Consider the following 27,058-nt stretch of genomic DNA (forward strand, 5'->3'; position numbering starts at 1 on the left):
GCAACCGATGAGAGGATGCAACTAATCAAAATTCAATTGCCTAAAAAAATAAAGTTTTCATAAAATAATCCAAAAAGGGCATCAATAATAAGAAGTGGGAGAGCCTGTTAGAGTTAACACAAAGGTAAGCAGACAAATACCTAGAAAGCCCAAAACATATGCAAAGCAGCAGATCCAGGCAAGGCACTTTGTAGGGCATAAAGGGATCCATACACCCAGTTAACACATCATTAGCAATCAATAGCGAATGCTCAGGAAAACTGGAAACGGCCCAAGAGAGCAGCAATAAGTAAACACAACACTGAGCTTAGAGAGGAGGAAAAGGGAATAATCATGGGAATCACAGATCACTAAACACTTGCTGTAGCCTGTGATTAAAGTAAATAAATAAAGACTCAGGGGTGGAAACGAGAGTGCTGACTCGGAGTCAAATGTTAGAGAGACATAAAGGCAGTGAGGTGGTTCTCCTGTATGCTGAGGGCTATGCACAAACAGAGGTCAAAAGAAGACAAAAAGGACAAATACAGAATCTCCTGTTTCTTTCTTGGAATAAGTGAGTGGAGGAAGTGTACCGGGCAGAGACAACGGGATCTGTCAGAAACCCCTTTGGGAGATTTTCCCCTCGTATTCAGGGCACATCTTTCCCTTCATGCTGCAGAGGGTAGTTTTTAATGTGTTTCTTGGTGGAGTGGCTGTTGCAAGTACCCAGACAGGGCTTCCACACCCACTGCTTGTGCCTATAATAGAGACAAATTGATCTGAATGTGTTTTTCAAAAAGCCTTTAGCAGTGAGATGCTGAAATCTCATTGAAAGTTGATGTTTGCTCAAGGCTTAGCTCACTTATCTCCCTTCTTCTCTCCCTCACCTCTCAAAATCACAGCCTTAATCTATCAAATTGACATATGATATATAAACCTTAAGAAAACAGTTGGATGTCTATTATAGAAAAGTCTAGTTTTAAAATAAATTGTAATTGGCTCAGATTCACCCATTGCTGTGTGCAGAAAAGCCATTCTAAGGACCCAAATATAGCACAAACTTTACCTTCAGTGGAGGAAATCTCTAGGGATTAGGGTCAGCATTATCTTCACTAAAGATATAGAAGAGGTCCTGACCGATATAATCCTCATGTTAGTTGATAACATTAAATTGGAGAGAGTATTGAAATCGAGGAAGCAGAAAGGAAAAGATAAGTGAAACATGGAGAAAATATAGCAAAATGGGACATGATTCAAAAAAGTACAAATGAGAGAGTGACGGGAAAATTTCAAATGAAATTTTGGAAACCTGGAATAATATTAAAAGAATTAGGTATGATTTTGCAGTGGGATATAATGATGCAGAAAACCATATGAAAGCATCGCATCTAGATAATGAGATGCTATTTCTTCTCTTACAGTTCTGTAGAAATTGTATTTGGAATATGTGCTTGCTTCTTGGTAAAAGAACTCCGAAAAGGAACAATTGAGGGAGTTGTAGAGAAAGAGGTAAAAAAGTCAGAAAAGGGCACAGAGATACTAATTTACAAGAAATAATGAAATGAAAGAACAATGCTGTGTGACTTCGGGGGGTAAGCCCCAGACAATAGGAAGCAAGTAACAGTCTAATAAAGTAAGTCATATTAAAGACATCATAAAAAGAGATTGATGGATAAAATTAGTAAAAGACAGTAATGAAATGTCACTTTGAAAGAAAAAATAGGGGAAAAAAAGGGCTGGTATTTAAGGTAATATACCAGCCAAGAGATTTTTTTTTTAGCAAGTGAATTGTTCCCTTTGGTAAATGAAGAAATCCAAGTTGCCTGATACATTTAAAGGTAGATTCCACAAAGCTGTACAAAATATTTTATGGGTCAGCATTTTGGCAGAGACAGCAACCAGTTTGTACTCTGAGGTCTTATCCTCCTGTAACATCAACGATTTTATTTCTGTGGTGCCTTTCTGATGATTTATACAGGATGAATTTTTAATCATATAATGTATCCTTTACTGACATAAACAGTGTTTTTTCAGAACACATTCAACGTTTCCTGTTACTGACTGAATCACTGAAAGCCCTGCCTCTTGGGCATACCAAATCTGTTACTCCCTTGCAATTGTTGGCTTTATTTGGGAAGTTGCAACTTCTTGGGACATTCATCAAAAAGACGATGAGCATGTCCTTGTGTGCCAGCACAAAGATTACTTCTGAATAGGAGGACCATAAGTATGCAATGTCCACACAAGATCTGGCCTTCAAAAATAGCATCCTTTGGGCTTTGCTCTTTTATGTTGGCATTCATAACCTCACGCGAACTTCCGTTTGATTTCAAGTCCTCCCTGGATTATTTCCATATTCCTCCACCTCTTTCTAAGCAGCTGCAAATAGAATCAATAATGCTCTGCTATAGAAAGGTGACATTTGTGTCTCAGGACCCTTTGAAAGTTGAGGGAGGAAATGGGGATTATTTCTTTATCACGATGTTGCTGAATATATCAAGGCTAGAATGTTCCTGACTTGTCATGGCATTTTGTTATAGCACTAAAAAAGGACTTAGATTTCTGGCCTCCCTGTTAGGATCACAGGGTTTATTTATCTCAAAAAGACATTCAAACATGAAGGATACCCAATCCCCTGAGAGAAGAATTCCTGACATGGTCTTCTAATTAGTCCTAGTTATTATGCTTCCTTACCTTATTTAAAAGTTTTGGTGTTTTTTTGTTAAATATACATACATTTTTTTTTTCCTGAGACAGGGATATCAAATATTTGAGTCTCCTTCCTCTAAAGTTCAACATGTTTTCTTTCTGAAGACGAAGTTCAATATGCCAAGAAGTACTCCGGGAAAGAGGATTGCTCCTTAAAGAAAAGCTTCAAGGCTAGAGGATTTCTGGTTCCTGTGAGTGGAATTCATCTCACCTAAGTGTGCAACCTAAGTGCTCCCTTTATGGTCCATGGAAGGAAACAGGCACTTTTATGAGATCTGACCTAATTGTTGGGTTCAGTTGGAGATGAGACACACATCGAGTGTACAGGGGCCTCAGACGACAAGTTCAGATGCAGATGTCTACATTTAGTTCAGCAAATTCCACCCCGTGTGACAAAATGAATCAGCAGGCCTGGAGAAGGTGAGCCTCAGCTCAGTGATGAGTCTGTTTCCTGTAGTCCTGTCAAGATTTCTCCACAGGATTGCTCCTGCTGTGCACAAACTTGCCAGCAGTTTTACAGCAGAACTGGGAGAGGTGAGTTGTTATGTACTGTGTCATCCTTTCCCTTTCATTAACTCTGTCCCACACAACCACACCTGGTTCCAATTTCAAGGAGCTATGGAATTCTCCAGACTCCGAGGATATCCCAAACTTCCACTTCCTGATTTCAAACAGAGGAATCCATCACTCTCTAATAATAAAGGCAATGTTACGACAATAAAATGGTAACTCTGAAGGGGAAGAAACCCCAGGAAGTCAGCAACGAGTATACAGAGAATTACACAGCCTGAAGTCACTCAGTGTACAGTACAAATACATGTATTTTTGGTATTTATAGGGACAACATAATCCTAAAAATTGAAAAAAAAAAGTCCATGTGTACGTATTAAGAAACAATGAGTGAGCTGCACTTTGTCCAGATCAACTGAATAATACCAAGGCTTGCTATTTAGTTACACATCAGCTACTCAAATTGTCACACCTTTCTTGGGTCTATGTGTTAACAGGAAAAGAATTGTTAATCTGTGACAGAGAGCAGATGCCCTCCAGTGAACTCAAGGTACAGATCTGCCAATTCAGCAGATGCCATTCTTGGAGCTGATTTTCAGTGGGAACACACACACATATTTGCTCCTAAAACAAGACAGTAACATTATAGATAATTTATTATTTTCCCCAAAGCCTCTTAGAATCCCATCTTAATTTACAATGCACATTTTCCAAGCTTTCCAATTATTTTTATTATAACAAAATCCTCTCTCTTCTTTACTGAAACCTACCACACACTATTGCTTTCCTACCCCTTGACAAACACGTATTTTTACAAGCCACAAACCCCACATAAACCAGTGACATGCACTATGGAGCTGGTGCAACGCATTGCATGCAGTATCAGGTAGGAAAGTTGTTTCTGTTACCTCTTTTTGCCCTACTGGAGGTGGTGGCTCAGCCTTCAACTGCTTATCCATGTGCAACTCACTTAACTCTTCACAAATCTCAGAGTTCTGACTCCGGACTCCTGGGCTTTGGCCTCGCTGCCCCCTCAGCTGCAGTTGTTTTTCCTGCTGGAAATAATCCTAGATGGGTTTATTTTCTTTTTTTCTTTGATAGCATGCTTATTTCTTAGGGAGAACTCTCCAACTAGAAGAGAAAATAGCCTGGACTACACTTGTCAGGGGACGGCACCTTAAGAAAAGTGGCAAGAAACAAGATAACACAAGCTTATGTTGCAACTTTTGAGCTTTAGCAAACGGACATGCCAAGGCTGTAGCAAACGGACATACAAACAGTCCAACTTTTTTTTTTTTTTCTGAGCTGCTGTTGCTGAGGTGGGAGGAAATTCCCTTGCAATCTGTATTTTGAGTCTGGTTTCGAGACACAAACTTCCTCCAGTGACCTGAGGAACACAGAGATGTGGTTGTAGTTTGGCCAAATAACCAAGGGTTGTACTCTGAAGTTGCACAATCAGGTGGAGATACTCAGTTTAACAGTTGGAGAAAGGTAAGAGAGCAAAACCCAATACTGTGCTACAAGTCTGCTTGAAAGAGAGTAAAAAAAAACCCCACACCCAGAGAAGACAGGATACACACTGAAGTGGAAGAAAACGCAAAGTTCACTGGAAGAGATAAAAGGTATCTGAAAGTAGATGCGGAAAAACTTCAGGTAAACACACAAATGTATTGCAGCTCCTATTCAGCAAAACACTTAAGGCCACTTTGCACCCCCTGATGCCAACAGGGCTCCACCGCAGGTTGAAAGGAGAGCACATTCTGAAGTACTTCCCTGAAAGGGGATGGACTCTGGAATCGGAGCAACATTTTTTTTTTTCCATAAACACATCTGACTAGACCTTGTGCTTGCTAGCATGAGTGGTGCCATTAAATCCAGCCCGTTCTTCCTGGGGTGATGATTATTGCTGCTGAGCTCTCAAGAAGTGCTCCCAGGACTAATGGCAGAGGAGAGTATGTTTTAAGGGTTGGTCCCTACCTCTGGAGGCCTGGGTTTTCTGTTTGTGGGGCTTTATTGATTCACCTAAGATGGGGATTTCACTGAAAACTCCATAGCTCATCACAACACCACCACTGTTCATGCCATTACTAACGCGGCTACTAAAATATTAATAAAACTCCAGCCAGATTCAAAGGGTTGTGCTGAATTGCTTACAGAGGGACTTCCATGCTGAGAAAAAAAATTACAAGCATGACCGGATTTCAACAGTAATTATTTAAACCTATTTATCTTTCACCTGTCCACCTTTTCTTTCCCTTGACTTGACTGACACTCGATTTTATTCATGTATTAAGCGAATTTCCCTTCCCCAGGGAGCCACAGCCTACCTGCCTCAGTTCTAAAGCCACATCACCACAGGAAGTCCCTCGAGAGGTACCCGAAGCAGAAAAAACACTTTATTCCAAATATAACTACCTAAAAGACCAAATGACACAAAGGAAGCAGTTGGTTAAGCAAATTGCTCTCTGTATAAATACTTTTGGACTGTCAGGTTTGTGCCAGTCTTTTCAAATGTCGTCGTGTGTTTCTAGCAAATTAATTTAAAATCAAATTACTTGTTTCCTGCTTCAGAGGGCATGTGGTCTAAAATTTATTCTAACTTTAATAAATCAAATTATGCGTGTCCAAGCCTATACCCTCTGCATAAGAATGTACTACATACGATTTCTAGTCACAGGTTAGCAATGCTCTTGACAGGCCAAAGATTTCTCCGTAGCCTGAGTTACAGGTATGTCTAGGACAAAAAGTAACACTCTTTCAGCCTCTTTAACAGTCTTTATTTTTGGAAATAGTGTAATATTCAGGGGAGAAGCCAAAGTGGAAGGCACAGTCTGCACAAGTAAGGCACTCAGCCATAAAAAGTCCTTTTTTTTTTTTAAATGCAATGTGCATACAACTTAGTACCAAGTAATCTTAATGGCATGATATTGGTTATAGCACTGGAACAACAGAAACAATTGTTTCATGTTAAAAGTGCAACGCAATCCGAGGTGACGTCTCAAGTTCATTTGTGCAGAAAGGTTGTGTACTCAGACTCATTAGAAACTATGCACTGTAAGAGGACAGACTGTGTAACTCAGTTGATCTGACGAATATTCAAGCTCTGAGACAAATTATTGTACTAATCTAGAGTCAAATGCCAAAATTACATCAAATCTCTATATATTAATCCCTCTGTGTGGTACCAAGACTTAGCAACCCTTTCCTAGAGACTAAACTCTAGGAAACATGGACCCAGCTTCTTCCTAGGAATCACACTTCTACCAAGTACCCAATGGGTTAATGTTAATTAAAACCGATGAAATGTATCCACGTGCTTGGATAATGATTTCGTTCATGAACATGTGTTTTCAAACTTGGCCTCTAAATTTATAAGGTACAAGAAAATGCTTGAGAGAAATAGACTCTTCAAAAGAATTTGGTCATGTAGACTGATCCCAAAAGGAGTGTTCAGAAATCAGCTGAGCTTTTGCAAACAACTGATGACAGCCCTGGTAAATCACTCTCATGGGATGCAACAGTCTCATTTACAGCACACAGCACCTGGAAATCAGCAGAGACCTGTCTGGGGAAAGGTGCCTTTGGTTTATGTTGTTTAACTTCGGGCTGTTTGCTTTTGTTCTGATTCCAGATGATTTGTTCTTCTGGCAGCAACGGCAGCAGGTCTATCTCCTGTAAAGCTCCCCACCGTGGGTGGTTTACATAATTTGTTTTTAATTTTTGTATCGAGTGCCATGTTGCCAAGGCAATACACATTATGTTAATATTTATTGATTCAGTTGTTTTCTTCATTTATAAAGTAAAATTACTCAGCAATACAAAAATTTTTTGCATGCAAAGGGAAAGTTGGGAGCCTCTGACCTCATCTCCTTTAGAACATAAACCAAAAGTTTGCTCACCTCTGCTCTGATCTGGACCCTAAAAAGAGGTGATCTGCCAACACCACACCAGTAATTAGTACATGGAGGAGGATGGACACAGTGTTGTCCCCTTGTGTGCTGCAAGCCAGTTGTAGCACCAGCAAAACAGCAACAGCTCTGAAAACAGAGCATAATCTGGGTGACATCTCAAGTGTGCTGGTGCACAGACCCACATACTTGTTTGCTGACACAAATAAATGCAAAGGCTCCACACTACGTTCTGTCTCTGAAAAGCACAGATCAGCTAATTGTTTCAGGCTCAAATGGGGATTAGTGCAAATGCCGATCCTTTGGAAAGAGGACTTGCTGTTGGCAAAACAAGACAAATACCTGTCATCAGCATGGATTCACTTTATTCCTTCCCCACGGAAATATCATTTTTTCCATTCTGTGCAAACAAATTTAGAAAGAGGATCCTGGGACTTGCATTTCGGATGGTGATTGGTTCAAGTGGGTTCTCCTGATGCTTCTCTCACTTCCTAGATCATGACCCTAACTTGCAACATTTGTTCCCTGATTCCTTGGCCATGGCTGCTGTGGGAAAGATGACGTGCAAATCCTTTGATAGCAGGAAGCTTCTTGTCCCAAGTAGGTGGGGAGGAAAGAAGTGGGAATTGGCTCTGCAGCCCCCTCTCCCTTGCCACTGTCACTGTAGAGCCAGCAAGAAAAATGATGTGGCAGGAGGAAGTTAATTAAAATTGTTTAATGAAAATTATAAGGGTTTTCCCTTTCTCTGGTCAGACAGTGCAAATGCAAACTGCCCTTTACTCAGTCCATAATGCAATAAGCTTTGACACCATGTTTGTTCTCTACTCCCCACCAGACTTATGTGTCCATCTGCCTCTTTGAAGACCACTTTTGAGACACTAATGGGAATTCAGGGATGTCCGGGTTCTGCAATCACTTTCCAGGAATGAGCTGGTCAAGACATTTCCAGGTGCAGACTCAGGATTGGAGGCTTGCAGTTCCCCCCTCACTCCTTCCCCACCCTACTTGGCCATTCTAGTGAGACCCTCCTGTACCATGGGATGTTGCCCATCAGGGGAAGCAGCAGCAGCAGCAGCCCAGGATGCTGACAATAGAAATATCTTTGCTTTAGCCATTCATGAATGAGTGACACTGTGAAATTGAGTCTCCTCAAGAAATGCATATTTTAACCTGCAAAGTTTCCTATAGCCAAATTTCAGATACCTCACGTATAGTAAACCCAGTTCAGCAGTGTGACACACGTAGTTACAAGAGGACTGTTTACTCTGTAAAGTAATTGTTGATGTTTGTGTTCCTCCTTGCAGACAGCTATGGATTTCACAAAATTGCCATGCCTGGTAGCAATTGGCACCCTTTCTCAGCAACAGTTTGTATCTAGTAACTGGCACCTTTCCACTGCAAAGAAGCCAAGAAGTAAATGATGGTGAAAACTGAGCTGTTTATATCCTACCTCTGCATAAGTGGAGAAGCAAGCAGATTGCAGTGCTGCTGAAACACAGTGAGCTTGCATTACTGCCTTGGTGGCACTTTTTTCATGTGTAAAGTAGACAGCAGACTACAGTTTGCAGAGCTGTCAGGATGACAACTCTCAGATAATGCTGAATTCGGTGTTTCTGAAAAGCCTTGAAAAATCTGAGATAAAACAGATTGTGAGGGGCAGAAATAAAAACCACATACCAGAGAAACGAATCGTGGGCCCTTATTACCAGAACAGATCATTTATGATCTTGGTTCTCCTTTTCCCACAAATAAATGTAAATCCTTGTAGCACCAATAAAATCAGTGGATTTATCTTTCTGCATGAAGAGAAAACACCAAATAAATCAGGAAAACTTCCTTGCTTCCTTAATATGAGAAGGGGAAGATTAGTATCACTTATTCCGCTAGGAATAAAAGAGGGCTGGAGTGCAGCTGTCAATTTTAAGTGTGCATATTTTAGAATCTCTCTAACACGCTTTGAAGAATTGCTTCTGTAAAGCAGAGCTGCCACTACTCAGTTTAATGAGAAATCAGAGGGAAATCCTGGAGCAATACCACCCCACAGCACTAGGATTATAGCTGAGACACAGAAAGGACTTGTGTTACACTATGTTCCTTTACAAGGGCATTTTATTAGTAGACTACGTTTGCAATACTGATGTAAAGCGTGTCAAGTCCCACCTTAAGGTTGTCACACGGGCATAATTTAAGACCTGCAAATTCCTCAGAGGGGGGAGACGAAAACAGAAAAGTCTAAACTTGTTTGTTTGAGACTGGTGATGTCCACTCTCCATCCTTTGCCACCTGGTCCATCCTTCCAATTCAGCAGAAACAACCAGACATCAGGCCAGCTTAGTAAGCTGATTTTTGATCAGTTTTGTGGCCCTTATCTGCTGCTCCCTGTCGTTTCATCTATGCAGAAGCCAGAAACAATACAGTGCAAGGAGAGTAGTAAAACATCAGAATTAGAAGGTACTGCTCATATTTGCTGTGTGAATCCATATGTGCTATTTTTTTCTTCACTTTCTTAACGACCTAGCCTTTATAGGAACCACATTTATAAAAACCCAAATCACTAAAACATGGGAAAAACAGGTTAAACACAATAGTCAACACAATAGCTTCTGAGTTTGGAAAGAGCAGAGGTCTGTTGCCCAGCTCCTGGGTAGATGAAAGGATACCCCCAACCTGGATGTCTACAGGTCTCAGGTGAGTTTCCATCTGCATTGTCACCTGTCAGATTTAAGGCCATGGAAATCTGAAGTTACACCTGTGTAGTTAAACACAGATCTTGTCTCACTGTTTGACCTAAGAAACACATTCTTTTCCCCCTGAAAGTCACAGGGTATTTGGAAGAAAGATCCAGTACTTGTTTTAGAAAAATTATGCACCTGTGAGTACTTAGCTGGATAAAAATACCAGAATCTGGCCATTACAATTCAGAATGTCTAAGGCTAGAGCTGGCCAGAAACCACAGCTGCTTAGCAGAGACTGTTAACAGCAAAAACTCCCCTGGACCCAGCCTGACCTGGTATTTTCTTTCACTTTAAATAAAGGTAAATTAAAACTTTGCCAGACAAATGTCATCACAACCACTAACTGCTGGTCTCTGCATGAGTGCAGGATGCTTAGCAAAACGTCATCCCTCAAAGACTGGAACAGCAGTTCAGCAGTGCTCCTTCTTGGATTAATCCAGAATACTTAAAGCCTTTGAACTCTGGCTGCAGAGAAGCCACTTAGGCTTCTGCCTTCCTGGCCTCAGATCTTTTACCACACTGAGCAACATGCTGCCCATAATAAAATATAGATTCATTATTCCAAGGGTTGACTCTTAAAACTTGTCTAAGAGGGGGGACTTGGCAAAAAGATGGACTGCCAAAGTTAATTTATCCTGTTATCAATTCAATAGGCTTAAATAGGCAGTGAAAGTGTTTCATAAGTGTTCATTGTTCAGAGTTCAACCTAATACCTTCTGCTAAATTGCATTTTGAAGTTTAATCACAATCTACTTTATGTTTCTTTTGGTAATTGGGATCTCTCCACAGTATAATATGAAGAACTCAAGCTAATGGGCTCCTCTGATGGAAGTCTGAATTTTGGAAGTTTGCCTCAAAGCGCAGTGAGAGTGCCTGAAATAACCCAGAACCTTTCACCCAAATAAGATGTTAATATTTTGATCATTAGGCAAGTCTCGTATTATTACAGGCAAAAGCAACAAAATAATCATTAATTTAAATGTTGTTATTTTGGACTATAATTAACAGGAGCAATTTCACCCCTCCAACACACGCACGCGCGCACTGCCTCACTTGGCACGGGAGCCGTCGGGGAACCGGCTGCTGTTCATTTCGTCCAAAATGCTAAATGTCGGCATTTTCTTTATACCAAAGGGAGAAACAGTGAGAAATGCTCATTTCTGGGCAGCATTTTGCTCCGGGGAGGGATATGGATACTGGGAAATGGCATCCAGTAAGCTGTGACCGACGCGCAGTCCACGGTCTGGGCACTTGTCCAAACGCATGTTGTCAACTCCGCTACGCCTGATATCGGTTCTTTCAATGCCAGCCTGGGTTTGTTTTGTTTTTGCTTTTTTTTTTCCTCCCCCCTCTTTCTCTCCTCCATCAACTCCCTGTGTTTCCTGCACCTTAGGCATTATGCTGTGGACAGATATATTTCCCTGCCACCGCGTACTGAATAAGCACCCTAAAACCTTTGTTCATGGTGTGACTGCTCTAATCACGTCAGCAGGGTCTGACACAGGAGTCTTCTGCCCCACTGTGCTGCTACAAAATAAACACAAATGTCTTTCTATAGGAAGAAGCAAAGATGAGGACTTAGGTGCTTTAAATCTGCCGCTGGGTTTTACAGCCCTGTCTCGTTTTCTAATGCCCTTGTTGCTATTCTTTTGAAGACAATAAATCCAGAAATGTTCTCTTTTATTGCTAAAAATAATTAGCTAATAATTGAGTTCTACGCAGTTTTTAAGAAGCACAAAGCAAAACATGCTGCTTAAAAAGTGAGAAACCCAGGCAAACTATGTATGTAATAACAGTGAAAACCCCCTTCTATCTTATTTAATGATCTGAAAAATACTGGCCCAAGTAAAGCTGACAAGAAGAATGCTGTAAGATTTATTGTGTGCAGCAGGCATGTACACACGTGGGCTCACTCTCCTGCTAGTGAGAACTAGGGAGTCATCAACAGAATTCAAAGGTATTTTATCCAGTTAAAGAGAATGTGTCCCACAGACTGGAACTGAAAACAGAAGGAATATAAATACAGATTGAAAGGGCATTAGGGTTCCTGACAGTATATTTCCTGCACTAAAAGGCTGAAATTAATGCAGCTTATCAAATAAACACATGGCTTCATGGTATCTCTGATTTATAGATGTTAGAATTATTAGGAGCATAAGATATTGTCAAAAACAATTTTATATCAAAATCTTTGTGCACTGGCATTTTTATAGCAATTTTCAATAATTTTGGATACACTTACATCAACCTGGAATAATTCTATTGAATTTTACAGAATCCCTTCAGGTTTAGGAGCAGGTCTGTAATGCACAGGAATTGTACAGTAAAATTTCCACTGCATACAAAGGAAACAGATGTGGGTCCACATGCAGATGGTGAACTCTCTGTTACCTGAGAAATTTCATTCCTTTTTTTTTTTCTCTGTCTTACAAATGATGTATCATAGCTAAAATAAACTTACAGGCTCTGTGCAGAAATTAGTGGATGAAGTCTTTGACTCAGTGCTATGAGAAAGCAGAACCATCATACCCTTATGGCCACCTCTGACCTCAAAATTATGAATCTCTTACCGGTAGAAACATGCAAAAAAGCCATCAGAAACAGTTTTACCTTGTCAAATGAAATGAAATGAGTTAGTAATTCTGAAATATATAAGGGAAGAAGAGAATAAAATCTTGGGGATTTGATCCAGTTCAGGGCAATATAGAAACTGTACCAATGGAACAGAGACAGAGGTGGCAGCCAGCTTTATCTTTCATGTGTACAGAGGCGGTTACTCATCTAAAGCTAGAAACCTGTTTTTCCTGGGAAATATGTTTGGTGAAGTCCAGACAAGGGTACACAAGATGGGAGAACTCACAACCAAGAAAAAAATGGATGATTGAGAGAGCAAAGTGTGTTCTGTAGCAAGGAATCTGTGCAAACTCTAGGTAATGTACAGCCCTGGGGTCCTCTGTGCAGACCCAGACCCAAACATCTTGAAAATGACAGCAGAGGTGCTGCTCTGTGCCAGAGGGGTCTAAGAAAATTCAACTGAGAAGTGCAGTAGTGCTGGTGGGAAACTGGGAGACTCTGAGAGACAATAAAAGACACTGCCCCTTCCCCTCAGGCAATGCCAGATCAGGGGAAGGTAAGCCCCAGCAGGCACAGGAACAATTCCCTGCAGTTTAAGGATTTCCAGAGCCAGGGGTGAGCCTGAGGCAGGAGAATGGGGCAGCCCTCCTCAGGCTGGCACAGACTGGCTCTGGTGGGAGCTGGGACCTGGACACGGAGCAGGAAAAGACAGCGCTCCCAGGGCCTGCATGCCTGGAGCCGAGGAAGGGGTAAGAAGCCGCAAAGCGCTCCGTCCCGGCAGCAGGCAGCCAGCACTTTCCATATGACCCAATTAGCCACTCCATCGGAACAAATCAATAATGGCATTTTCTGGAGATGAGCAGGCAAGTGCTGCTGGCTCGGCACTGCGCTGCCTGTGCAAACACAAAGGTGTTATCCCTGTGGAAAGCAGAGTCCGTGCCCGGCTCTGTCAGTGCACGGGGGGAGAGGGTGAGACGTGGCCAAGAGCCACCAGAGCATGGACCACCTTCTCAGTGTCGTGCTGAGTGACTACAAACAGGTGGAGTTGAGGGCAGTGGTTTGAGTAAGGCAATATGTGTAGCAACTAAATTTAGGGAAGGTGAGAAAAACATAACAACCCTGTTCAACTGACTGAAAGAGCAAGGAAAGGGGGAAAGGGTAGAACCATTTCCTTAGGTTATGCTACTAACATTTCCTGCCTGTAGGAACTCACAGATGCAGAAAAGGATGCAGATGGTGTGCCAAAAGACCTGGACACTAGTGAGGGCTGGGGTAATAGGAACAAGACAGAGTTAACAGTGTAAGTGCAGGATGTTGTACTTCAGGGTCTGATTTAGGACACCCAGCACTACTCATCTAGAACCTCCTTTCAGTCCATTAATCCCAGGAGTTCTCTGAAGCACAAAGTAATGTCACTGTGAAAAAGGCACACACTGTTCTGGGCTACAGCTGTGGGCCACTTGAAGGGGAAGCAATAACTAAAGTAGAAATTTGGAAGATAAAAGCTTTGGATTTAGATATCTAATGCAAATGGTACAAATCTCTCTGATGTCTGAAACCTGCAATGTAGCTAAATTACAAGTAAATTCTGGTTGAATCCACTGCTTTAGTTGGACTGGACTGTGTACACTTAATTGTCCCATAACGTGACTGGCCCAATGATCTGTTCTTATTCCTTCAGGAGACTGAAAGGTGCTTTCACATATGAAAAGATAGCCATAAAGCAATTACAAGACACTCTATGGAGGTTCAAGACTATGATTTTCACATTTTAATCATCTAGGAAGCCAAAATGAGAACCCAAAAGAACCTTGAGAAGGTGCAGCCAGCACATTACTGTGGTTGCTGCTGAGCTTTTTGGAGCAGTTTTCTTGCTAGGACAGCCCCTATTTAAATTATACATCTCAAAGGCAGGGATAATAATGAAAGACAGTTATTCTTGTTCTCATTATGAAATTAAAATCATTAAATCCTCAAGAAATCTTGTCATCTGAAAGGGAGAGACTTCCCAGCACTATGAAGAGGGTAAGGGGAGAGGGTTAAATAAAGACACAAACTAAAATTATTCAGTGACCAGCACCAACACACATATCACACAATAGTGACAAATTAATTTAGCTCAAGGTGGTTCTTTCTCAGCCTCACTCCTTGCTTCTTGCACCTGTGCTGACTTTCATTGTTCAGCTTTTCTTTTGGATCCTTTCCCCGTATGTGTGGGGTACAGGCATGGTTCCCCTGGCTCTCCAAGCTGGCAGTGCATCTCACTTGCATCTCAGTAATCAAAGGAGATTTAGAAGCTATCAGGTGGGCTCTCTCCCTCAGAACCCTCTCAATGACAGTGCCACAAATTGGTAGCTTTCAGGAAGACGGCTGCTGCCAGCGCGAGCTTTGATAATAGAAATGGCAGCTGAAATTTAAACTTAGACATTTCTATTACTCAGAGGAAAATGTGCAGTCACAGAAGGTTTTCTCATCATCTGAAATTTCAAACCGCTGCGTGGAATGCTGTGGGACCCATTTCTCACAGCCACAATGGCTTACTTTAGAGCAGTTTTGTGCCTTTCTGTGAAGAGCCCGGCATTGGTACAGGAGTTGTAAGCTGAGCTGATCATCACCCTAAAACGCCCCATCGAGATCAATAACTATGTGGTTCTGCCTGAGACCAACCTCCCTTTAGCCTCTCTGTCATGACAGACAGGTCAGAGTGATGGGGGCACATGATGAACTGAATGTGGTCAGGAATCTTCAACTAACAGAGGATGTGTAAAGGATGTGTAAGACTTTTGTAGGTTTACTAGCTGTGCACTTGAGAGGCATACAGCCACATACTCCCTTTTTATGCATCTCCTGTCACCTCCTCTTCCATGCTATTGCACCAAAACCTACATGCAGGAGGAGGGAAGAGAGGTTCTGGCAATGTCACCAGAGGGCTGCTCAATTCCAGGTCAGCCAGCAACTTTAAAGGGAAGAGGGGTACATTGTCTTCTCTTGAGAAGTAAATATACATACACATTTTCTTTGTACATCCTAAAATATTTAAATATGTAAAAATATGGATTATGATTAGGGGAAAGTTAGAATAGATTTGAATGTTTAGCATACCCTTGGTAGTTCTTGTCTGGTTTCTGTGTGATGCCCTCCCCACTAAATGACATTTCACTGTAATTGTGCCCTCTCAGTGCAATCATGTAAATTTTGCTCTTGTTCATGTTTTCTTCCTTTACAAGCTCTGATGTGGTTATCATGACCATCCTGGACAGGAGGAGGAAAGGACATCCACGGAGTTGGGGCTTGCAGGATTAAAGCTTCTGGGATTGAGTGGGGAAGTTTATTCCCCAGAGTCCCACAGGGATAACTTTGATACAAAAGTCAATATGCTGTAATGCCCACAACTCTACATCCAGGGAATTGGGATTTCATACCAACCTCCAGAAGCAATAATATCTTCTGCAGGAACCTACATGTGGATCAAGGGAATTTTTCTGTGAGTCCAGAGATCATTTATCTTTAGAATGGGCTTCATTAAAAATGACAGATCTTTGAATTAGTCGGTATCTGCTTTCTCATGGCTCTGCTCCATTTGGAGACATTTACAGCTGTGCAACTTTATTAGGGTTTTGCAGGAAAGCAAATGCAAAGCTCATCGCACAATTATCATTTTTGCTGTTAAGCTTCTTCCCATTTTTGTTTATTTATTATGCCAGTGTATTTCGAGCCTTTTAGTTGGAACGCCCCTGTGCGCACACATTTTCCCCTCTGGGAATTTGTTAAAATTGTTTGCTGGATATGTGAACTTGCCTCTTGTTTGGACCTTTTTAGCACTAGACCCCTCAGACCTGCAGATAAAGGTTGCAAACCATTGATCAGGGCTATGCACAAGGGAACAGCAGTGACCTGAAGCAGCTGTTTGTCCAAGCCTGGAAAACACTAGTGACAAAGGTAATTAATTCATTTCGCAGCTCCATGCCTTCTGTTTAATGCACATGCTAGCAGTGAACCACATTACTTCACTGCAATTCAAATATCTTGTGGTAATGTGGCAATGCTCCTCTAATGTTTATTGAAAATTTCATTAAAAGGTACAGTGGGAAAACAGTATTTTGGTTTGCTTCTCCTGCTGGGTTTTGTTTCCCCCTATTTTGTTTCACTCTGAATCCTCAATGTTTATATTACATATGATGATGTTTCAATATTATTGAAACTATGAGAAGTTTTCTTAATATTTTCAAGTCAACTTTTATTCATAATTATCTGTTTCAATAAAATGCCTATTTTTCTACATGAGCTCTCTCCCTCATGACTATAACAGATCTCACTAAAGCTCTAATTCCAAATTTACTTGCTGTACAGCATAAAATGACAGCTACCTGTTCCATCTACTAATACACACACCAGCACCCATATGGACACACCGTGCCCCTAAATAGAAGTCTGCATTTCTATAGTTTTAAAGTACAGTAAGACATAAAGATCCCTAACCCTCCATGCCCTATCCTGCAATTTAATCTTCTAATTGTAAATCTTACTATTTATCTTGAGAAAGGGGGAATGCAGTGATGCAACATACACATTTGTGCATGTACAGGCACAGGCTACCAGACTTTGTGGACACTCAGGTGCAAAATTTCCACTGTCTTTATCTCAACTCCTGAGTTTTACTTCCTTTTTCCAGTTCTCTCCCCCATCTACTGTATTCATAATTCTCTTTTCAAATATTCTCTGCTTGTGGGTTTAAGTAATACAACCTGGGAATAGAGAAGGACTTCAAAGAAAAAACAGATATTATCCATACTACCCACATTGATCCCCAGGTCACTTCAATAGAAATATTCCTTAAAAAAAAAAAAAAAGAGATAAAAAAGTCCCTAAAAGTGTTTACCAAAAATTTCAGTCTTCTCTTTTTGTTACCTAGGTGTCTATTTGGACTGTGGAGGTTGATGCTAAAGTTTTCTGACCTCTTTCTGTTCCTCTCCCCAGTGGGAGGATCAATGTGAAAGACTTGTTGGTGAGCAGATTCACTGACACTGAAGAGGTTTCCACAACGGAGCAGCAGAAATTAAATTTTAGCAGCTGATTTGTGCCCAACTCTTGACACAGAGTCCTTCCTTAGAGATTTTTTTAGTCCTTCTCTAAGAACTATTTTGCTTCAAAACTTTCTTCCCCTCAACCAAGAGATCGAGGATCCCTCCTGACAGCTGGATCTGAAACAGGAGCTTTGATCCAGTGCCTGCTGAACTCTGTTGGTCTCGGGCAGCGTCAGAAGATGCTGGATCAAGGCTGGAGGGTCTGGAAAACATTAACTAGATATGGTGTGTGGAACCAAGAGATAAAGCTGGTAGGAAGGGGAGAGGGGGAGAAGCAGAGAAAGAAAAGCATTCCCCTGAAGACTTTTTTTTCTTCGTTTTACACAACACTTCAAACCACATAGAATTTTTCAGCCTTTACGACTGAGTGCTCTGGAAAAAATGAAAATCTGCCATGTCACACGAAAGAGCAGGCAAATAAGTGCTTTTCCTGTCTGAATACAAATGATAACATATCTTCTCTCTTCCTCTGGTGCCTTGTCATATCAGCCTCTGTCTCATTGTATTTTTAAGAGAACTACCTGGCCCTCTATTCTTGTTGCACAAAACAAACTAAGACATTGCCCATTTTTGCACACTGAGAAAAATCCCCTGTTAACCTAAGATTTGTTCTGCATCATTCCCATGATTCAGCTGAAAGGGAAAAAACATTCTCCTGTGTGAGAAAGGGTTTAATTGCTCTGGTTAGAAGAATTAATTTAGACAAGCAAAAAAAAAAAAAAGAAATAAGAAAGAGAATGACTCTGTTTGGAAACTGAATTTTGCTCTAGGATATGCATCTGTAACTTCTTCTGAAGTTAACAACATATCAGAAGCAGGATTAGGCCATTTGCATCACTAGCCAGGGATCCAGACCAAGGGTGGGAACAAAGGCCATCTTAATAAACTACAAATAGCAAACATTTTCATTGCCTACCTGCTCCATTTCCGTAAAGGTGCTTTGCTCCTCATCTTCCTCCTCGATATCCGACTCTCCCACAGCAATAGGAACACAAATGGACAGGTCAGGATTGGTCATAAAATCATCATTTTCCGTAATTCCTAGGTGTTTCTCTCCATTTTTATGCATCCCATCCTCAGCGTGATTCTCCTTGTGATTCTCCATGTCCTTGCCGAGCTCAGCGGTGGTGTGGCTGTTCACACAGTTGTTAAGGGCACCTGGGTTCTGGGCAGCGAGCTTCATCATTGCCTTCTTTTCAGCTGTTGTCTTGGGGTGCCGGAGGACGTGGCAGCAAAAATTCCACATGGCTTTTTTGGCGTACTGGAGGCCCCTGTTGATCCGAGCAAAAGCGAGCTGCAGGTTGTTCAGCTCCCCATCCTCGTCTGGTGCCGAGAGGTTGTCAGCGCTGAAGGAGCTCAGCAGCAAGGCAAGGAACAGGTTGAGCACCTGAAATTAATAAAGTCGAAAGGAAATGGGTGAACCTTCAACGTGGAGGTCTTGGAGACAGAAGTGTCCGAGTTTCATCTTGTCTGTGACAACATAATACCACTGTGGAACTCCCTCAAATACAGGTGGTTTCAGTAGGGAAAGGAGGTCTGCAGGAACTTCCAAATACATTGATTTCATGTGCAGAAATACACCATGGACACACTCAGACATTCCCTTTCCCAACCCCCAACGTCCCAAAATATGGAAAATAAAATATTAAGCTCAGAAACAGAATACAAAATAAAATTTTCATTGGAAGTTACATGTTGTAAGCATTCTCAGTGGTGGTGGTACAATGAATTCTCTGTAATTGCCCATATGCCATCTTGGAGAAAATCACTAATTACAGCACTAATTGACATCTGTAAAGGTACTGTTTGCATGCAGAAAAAGACTATAGGAAGAATGTTTTCAGGCCTTTTTACTTTTTATTCAAGGTGAATATTGTTATTTATGTTTCATAGTAGATGATACACAGTGACCTGGACACACTCAGAAGTGGGTCTGTGGGAACATCACTGCAGCCTTTCAGTGCTTAAAGGGGGGCTCTACAAGAAAGATGGGGACAAACTTTTTGGTAGGATTGTTGCAATAGGACAAGGGAAATGGCCTTAAACTAAAAGTGGGTAGTCTCTTACTAGATATAAGGAAGAAAATTTTCAAGATGAGGATGGTGAGGCATTGGCACAGGTTGCCCACAGAGGTGGTGGATGCTCCATCCCTGGAAACATTCAAGGTCAGGTTGGACTGGGCTCAGAGCAACCTGATCTAGTTAAAAATGTCCCTATTCACTGCAGAGGGTTGGACTAGCTGACCTTTAAAGGTCCCTTCCAACCTAAACTATTCCATGATTTTATGATAATTATATACATAGGCATGGCACTTAAACCAAATAGTACATTTGGAAACATTTCTAACATTTGTATGCATTTTCACAGACAGTCTTGTTTTAAATATCCTCTGGGCCACGAAGAAAATGTATTGTGACTGTGAATAAACACCTAAGAGGTCAAATAGCTTCAAAAACTTTTCCCTCCAGGCTAAAACAAGCCATCACAACCAGACTACTGTAGCTAAATATGAGCAGGGCTCACTCCCAAAGCAGGTTTGGTCCTGAAAATGCTGTTACTAGTCATGAAAAAACTATGTGGAGATTTTCACAGGTGTATGAGAAGATCCAAACTGAACTGGAGACTTAGATTCCTACAGGTCTTGCAACTTAGAACCATCTACCTTTACTGGTGGTGCATGGCAAGATTAGACACAACTATGCATCTGAGTGACACATTTGATGATTTAAGTCTCTTTTTACACCCCCACTCCACATAAATAAAATGATATCAAATAAATAAAACCATCTTCTTCTAGAAGGCTATTCCCAGTAACATCTCTCACAGGCTGATCACCAGTTGCTGTATACTGGAGGTTACACCTGCTCGTGGTCTGAGAAGAAATGAATTGCAGCTTTTGTGCTGGATTCACAGAGACAAGAAGTTCACACTGGAGGTAGATGCCTGGGATGACAAGAATGGAGCAAAGGTGACTCAAACCAATATCAGCTAAAATATATTTAACCCAAATAAACTGGAATCAAATTGCCTGGTATCAACTCTGGTGCCTGTACAAGGGGGGTGGTTGCCAGCTCTGTGGTACCACAAAGGAGAGATCAGTGCTGCAGCACTTCTGACATTTATAAAAATAAAATTGACTTTGTGAAGATATTTTATCTATGATCTCTTAATGCTACCAGAAATACCTGTAAGTCCCCCGACTTCTCTCTTTCTGATAGTATTTTAAATGGATAAATCCTGCTAGGTCAAAATAAACAATATAAAAAGTACTTCTATTTAACTGGACCTTACCAAAACACCACAATTTATTGCTATCATCCCCCCATCCCTTCTCTCTTATTTCAACTATTCAGAATATGTGAGATGGAACTCTGAAAACCTGGTCTTAATCACTCTGATGACACTGCATTTGAAGTGTCCTGTCAATATTGTAAGGTACCCTTTGCAATCACCGTGATTACAAACAAAAGCAGTTGGTAGCACAGCAGTTGCCCACGTCCATTATGAACCACTGAGTGAACTATCACTGTGCTGAGCACTGCCCTGCTCTGAAGCAAAGTGAGATTAAAGGTAATTGTTCCTTAGCTGGTCCATCATACTGGAGTGTCAGTGACAGCTTGTGTGGGTCTCCTAATCACTGTGGTGGTCTGGCATGAATCAATCTTTCATTTCATACCCCACTTGGATGCATTGCAAGTGATGTGAGAGGTAGCTGAAAACCAGAGTACTGGATATACAGCCAAGCAGGTGGGAGCCCACCAGGGAAGGAGTCCCTGATAGAACCCCTCTAGCCACTTTCAACCAAGTTTGATAGAAGGATGAGGTCTCAGAGATAACCACATTGCTACAAGTGTCCTGAAAATAAGCATGTGTGCAGAGAAGAGACACCACCCAGGTCACCAGTGCAGAAAGAGCTTGGAAGAAGCCACAGAATGTGCCTCCTTCCCAGTGACACCTTACAGACATAGGAAGAAGCTGGAAGAAGGGAACAGATAAAGAAATCCAGAATAAAAATCTTCTGGACTTCATAGGTGCAATTCAGTTACCTCAACGTAGGTGTCTGTTGATGTTGGAGGTTACCTGGGACACCCGCACCAGACCTACAGGATGCCTGTGTTCTTCTTAAGCTCCATCTACCACCCAACCAGGACACAACGAGATGTTGCAGCAGGCAACCAAATCACTCATCAAGGATGGCAGCTGCCTGCAGCCTCAGAAACCAAATCTTAAGAGTCTAATGAGACATCTAAGCCCCATTTCAATCAGTAGAAATTTATTGTGTAGACAGTGGAGACTGACCAAACACCGGTGACTGGGTTAGGGCTACATGCATCTGCCAACTGCCCCTGCCATGCCCAAGTCATCCTGAGGCAACTGACCAACAGGACACACTGTCATGGGAGATCTGTGTCCAGCTGGAGGCCAGGATGGATACCTTAGAGTATCCCCAGTGGTCCTAGACAAAACTGAGTCAAGCCCTAGATCTCTGCAGACTAGTAGTAGCTCAGATGTCTTCTCCATACATGAACATCTCCACTCGAATTTTGTTAGCTGAAGCTGAATTTCATCCTGTACTTCATTAATTTTGCTGTTCACAGAAAAGCTTGTTTGAAATGCCTTGTTTTACTTTTCTGTATTTATTTCAGACATCAAACTACAGCTAGATAAGTTTATGTAGATACACCTGCAGGTATATATAATAGGTGGTAATACCATTACTGTTGTTATTTACCCTGGACTATGAAGGCAATGTTGTTTACTTACCAGAAGCACAGCTGACGTTTTGCACAAAGACCTATTTGCACTTCATGCTTTTAGCCAAAAATAAATCTCAAATATCATTCCCTCCTTCCTTTATGAGCAGGTAACCTCAGAGTTGCATTGCTGGGCATTCAAATATAGTGAACTGCTGAATAAGCACTTTATGTTTACTCATTCTCCCCATTTCACTACACACTGCATTTTCCAGAAAAATATATGCCTAACCCATGACACACCACGTTTCCTGTAATAGGTTACTAATAATATCCAGTCCTCCTGGCTACTAAGGCAATGCTTTCAGTTTAGCTAAAAGCAAGCTAAAGATTACCTCAGTTTTCAAAAGCAATGGCAGATTTGTCTGTCCATATGTATCCCCTTTTAAAAGAAATCTGCTTTCCAGTGACATTGAGCAGCCAGACTGTGAAAGCAGGTCGCTTTTTTGATCTTTGAGGTCAGGAATCAAATGACAGATGCACTCAAAGAAACCCCAATTCCTTTAGTATAACTGTGTTAAGTGTTTAGCCTAATGACAATCCAGCATGCTTTTCAAAGCTTGTAGCTCTGGTTGTGCCATTATAAGGCACAAACAGAATAATCCAGGCTAATGTCAGGTGCTTCCCCGAGGTGCTTAAACTGGAGGAGTTTTCCTAGGATGTCTGTAGACAATGGAGACAGTTTGGCATCCCAGGAGATGCTGAAGAACTGAACTATCTCTGGTGGTGCCTATCAAAGCCTAACTTAGTTTGGGTTTAGTATCTTAGAGCTAGAGTAAAGCTAGAGAATTTATCAATGCAGGTCAAATAACTAACATAAAATCACAGGGTATCTCAAATTGGAAGGACCCACCCACAGGAATGAGGCCACTCCCTCACTTCCCTTCCATTTTTTTATTTACCTTGACTCGGCAAAAATGAAAGGGATATAAATCTTTATGTATTTAACCTTCCATCTGTCATTCAGTCAGAGAGTGTGCAGCCCTAAAGCCCTCCTGTGAATTGATTCAGCACTGCCTTCCCTACGCTGCACTCTCACTGTGTCACCCAGGAGGGGATTTGACACCGTGCTCAGTGCTGCACAGAATACAGGCTGAAAATCCACTGGGAAGTCTAAAGCTATTTCTTAGCAGACTGAAAATAATTCTCTATTTCATTTAGGTAGTAGTAAGAATGAAGTTGCACCTGCACAGGTTGAGCGGCAGGGCTAAGCCATCTCCAAAGTGAGGACCTCAAGTACTGGTCTTGTTTGCTGGCAGATCTTGTGTCAGCTCACACACACAGCTTCTCCTGTAGTGGGATCTGCCTTGATCACAGACTGCCCACAAAACAAGTGAGTTTGATTTTCAAGCCCCTGATCTTGTCTGTGCATGAAGTTTAAATGATCTTTCATGCTGAGCAGCAGTTAAGGGCAGACTTTCTCATCTGCCCAGACAACATAGGACAAATCAAAGATGGGATCCTCCTCGCAGGGGGAGGTTCATAGAGCAGAGCAGTTCAGGAGCCACTTTCAAGTGCACTTGTTTGCTTGTAAACCCACAGGACCCTCCAGACAACACCAGTACCATTCTCTCTGCAGGAGACAGAGGATAGGAAGGACATCTGAGGGCAGCTACAAGGGACCTACATCACTTGAGGGTGCTTCCCTGTGGAGGAAAAACTCCTAGGGGCCAGCCAAACAGGTTTTTCTGTAACAACAGGGTCCAGAGCAGAAGACACACCCAACCAGTGAAATCTATCATGCAAAAAGACAAGTTGTTAAACCAAATTGTAACCCTGTGGAAGCTCATTTTCACTGCTGTCACTCAGCTGCACAGGAAAGCCCAGACAGTGTAGCACACAAGGTACCTGCCAGGATCATAAACTACTTATCTAATACTTTTTTTTGTGAATAAAACAGTACCTATAGACCTCAACATATGCAAATACACTTCCCTGGCAGTGCCTGGTAGACATAGACCAGCAAGAATCTCTTCAGGCACTCTCTGACCAGTGGAAAAATCTGATTTTCTTCCTTCCTATTTGTTTTTGGATAGCAATGGAAATCTGCACCGTTCTTTGGCTAGCACAGATGGGAAAGATGCAGTTTTCTCTTTGGAGACCTTGATGACTTCTAGCAAGCCTAATACAATCAGTACCAGTTGTTATATTTTGGTTACTGTCACAAAATCCATGAAGCTGCAAAGAAAAACTGCTCAGAAAGGGGCTTTCATTGCATCAAGTAAGTGTTAGATCTGAGATCTGCAGTAATAGGTCATGTAGTCAGTCTCTCTGCTACTGGAGGATTATTTGTTTCCCTGGAAGTGTATTTTCCAATCCTTCGTACACGTTCATCCCAGGGCAAAGTTTACTAAGAGGGAGTACTCCTAGAAAAAGCAATTTACATGATCAGTTATTTTTTATATTCCCTTTTCTATTATTTCAGATATTTGTGCTTGGTTAAGAAGCTTATGTCCTTCCAGCCCAGTTTTTCTTTATCCTGCAGTCAATCTCATAATCCCATTCTTCTGATATCTTACTTTCTTGCTCTCAAAATGATCATGATACCAAAAGACTGGCACAAGGTCCTTGTGGTCTGGGGCGGGTGGGGGAGAACACAGGATGGAGCAGCATCGATCTCCTTCATGTTTTTTGCCTGAGATCAGCTAGGAAAACACAGGGAAATGGGAATACGGATTTCCTGCCTTGCAGCCACAAAACTTCCCCTGTGGACTGTGTTTGAGCCTACAGGCAGGCTAGCAGTTGCAGATGAGAGGTTTGTGGGGCACTATAGTATCAGTTTGTTGCAACAGGAATTTTTTCTTATCAACTCTGTATAAACCTCTTTGGTGAAATAACTGGTTTGTCTGCTTAAATATAAGAAAATGAAATTTAATAGAAACTGCACCAAATACAGTCTATTTCCTATGCAAAATCTCTGAACTACTTCATGATGGTAATGAAAGTGGATGTTATCCCCAGGAAAGAAAAAAATGCAAGTAATATGGTAGGAATAATTTTTTCATATGCAAATACAAAAGTGGTTATAATTTAAGTGATTTCATGTGAATGAATTCTATTTACCCTCAGAACAAAGAGAACAAGGCCTGGTTTTACCCCCGGCCTCAACTACTACATGCATTTCCCTGCCTGTGGAGAACAGTGCACAGAATAGAACATGCTTGGAATGCTCATCCTTGGGCATGGCTGGCACTCACACTGTCTTCAGGGGAGTTGAAGGCATCCAGGGTTCTCTCTATAGGCAGGCTGGGTCCAATCCATACGGGCAGAGGAGCCTGAGCCCAGTGTGTCCCATCCTAAAGCTGATGGCTGCACACATGAGATGAAATTAAGGAATAGAAGTGCCTTTTCTCTCTGTTGAATGTGAACAATAGGTAGGGTGGCTGATACAACTGTAGCTATCTTCAGGTAGACTCTTAGGAACTGGCTGAGATCAATGTCTTCCCTATCCCACTAGTGCTTTTGGGGTATTTACCATAAGGCTGGGAGTTTTCCTGACCATTCTCCACTTCAGGTATTGACGCTATGTTTCCCCACATAATTGGTGGTCTCTTGTGCAGCTGTTTGTATTTAAGCTGTGCAGGGCAGAGAAGTGATGCTGGATGGCAGTTGTTGATGGGATGTGCATGGGCGGGGGAAATTGTCACCCAATATCTCATCTCAGGGGTTAAAGGGGTATCCATAATTTTTTGGGCAGATTCCTCGGTGTTGTTCTCACCATTTTACACAGGAGCAAATCTCCTTGAGTAATGGCAGGGTAGATTAAGCCCCTTAATTATACTTCACATCACCTTTGTGCCACAGAAGAAATTTTTTTTGTCATTTTAAGCTACCATTCATCCCTCTGCTCTTTCAGTGGAGGTGTTAAAGCTGCACTAGCACTGGGATACATCAGATCTGTCTTGGGTACCTCCTCTTGGGAGGGGGAGACAGGCAAAGGGAACACCTCAACATTGCTGTCAGCCTGACACAGTGGACCACACGATGCAAATGCCTCTCAGGGAGGGAGGCTGAAGTGGGAGGGGAGGCTGGAGTATCCCCAGCTCCTGTCTCACAGGGACCAACCTTCAGTCTCTGCCTCTCCTCACCCCCAGCTTCTGCAGCACCCCAAAAGCTGGAAGAGCGAGGGGCCTGAGTCCTTGCCACTTAAAACACAGTCCTTGACACAGAGATCTGAAGCAATGCATGACACTTACCACAACCTGGTGGTTGCCTCATGCTGCCGAGTATTTCTCTTTTGTTACCCACCGATGTGAATAGAAATGTGCAGACAAGCTGTACCACTCCAAGTGCTGGTCAAGAACTATTGAACTGAATTTAGACTTCTCTTGTAGCTGCTGTCTTTCAGTGGTATTTAAAATATGTCCCTTAGAAATATCAACAGATGAGTCTTTGGAAACCCAGTGTTTTCTGATATGAAATTCTTAGTCTCCAAGTGCTTTACGAGAGGAGGGTGAGATGGTGAGTGGAGGCAGATAAATTCTTTCCCTTACTAGAGCCACAGCATAAAAACAAACATGTTCTCGCAGGTTTTTCATCAGATAGCAAAACAACACTAATTCACCAGCATAGCAAGAGCTCCCTCAGAGCTGCTATGGACTTCTCTCTGTCTAGACAGAAAAAAACCCGTGCTATCAGACAAGTCCAGTTGAACACTTCTCCCAGCAAAAACAGCTGTATTTGGGATGTTGAAGGCTCAACACACCCCAAAAGCATTAGGGAAACTACAGAAAGTTTATTGATTCCAAACTAAGAGACCATTACCTTTATGCTAAGTCAACAAAGGCGTTTACCTGTTGTGGCAG

The 27,058-nt window shown here is 41.8% G+C and overlaps 1 protein-coding gene across 10 annotated transcripts in view; it reads right to left on the reverse strand.

Moving 5' to 3' along the window:
• Positions 1-27,058, reverse strand: part of SCN5A (sodium voltage-gated channel alpha subunit 5) — a 215,789-nt gene that overhangs the window by 53,475 nt on the left and 135,256 nt on the right. For 8 of the 10 annotated variants that reach the window (XM_027686815.1, XM_027686809.1, XM_027686812.1 and 5 more), the window contains 2 exons: positions 18,416-18,886; positions 4,107-4,253 (listed from right to left, as the gene is read on the reverse strand). In XM_027686815.1, coding sequence (XP_027542616.1) covers positions 4,107-4,253; positions 18,416-18,886 — 618 coding nt within the window. The remainder of the gene's footprint in view (positions 1-4,106; positions 4,254-18,415; positions 18,887-27,058) is intronic. The other 2 variants (XM_027686813.1, XM_027686814.1) reach the window with 2 other exon arrangements.

Source organism: Neopelma chrysocephalum, unplaced genomic scaffold, assembly GCF_003984885.1.
Source record: "Neopelma chrysocephalum unplaced genomic scaffold, ASM398488v2 Primary Assembly neopelma1_72, whole genome shotgun sequence".
In the NCBI taxonomy this organism is placed as follows: Eukaryota; Metazoa; Chordata; class Aves; order Passeriformes; family Pipridae; genus Neopelma; species Neopelma chrysocephalum.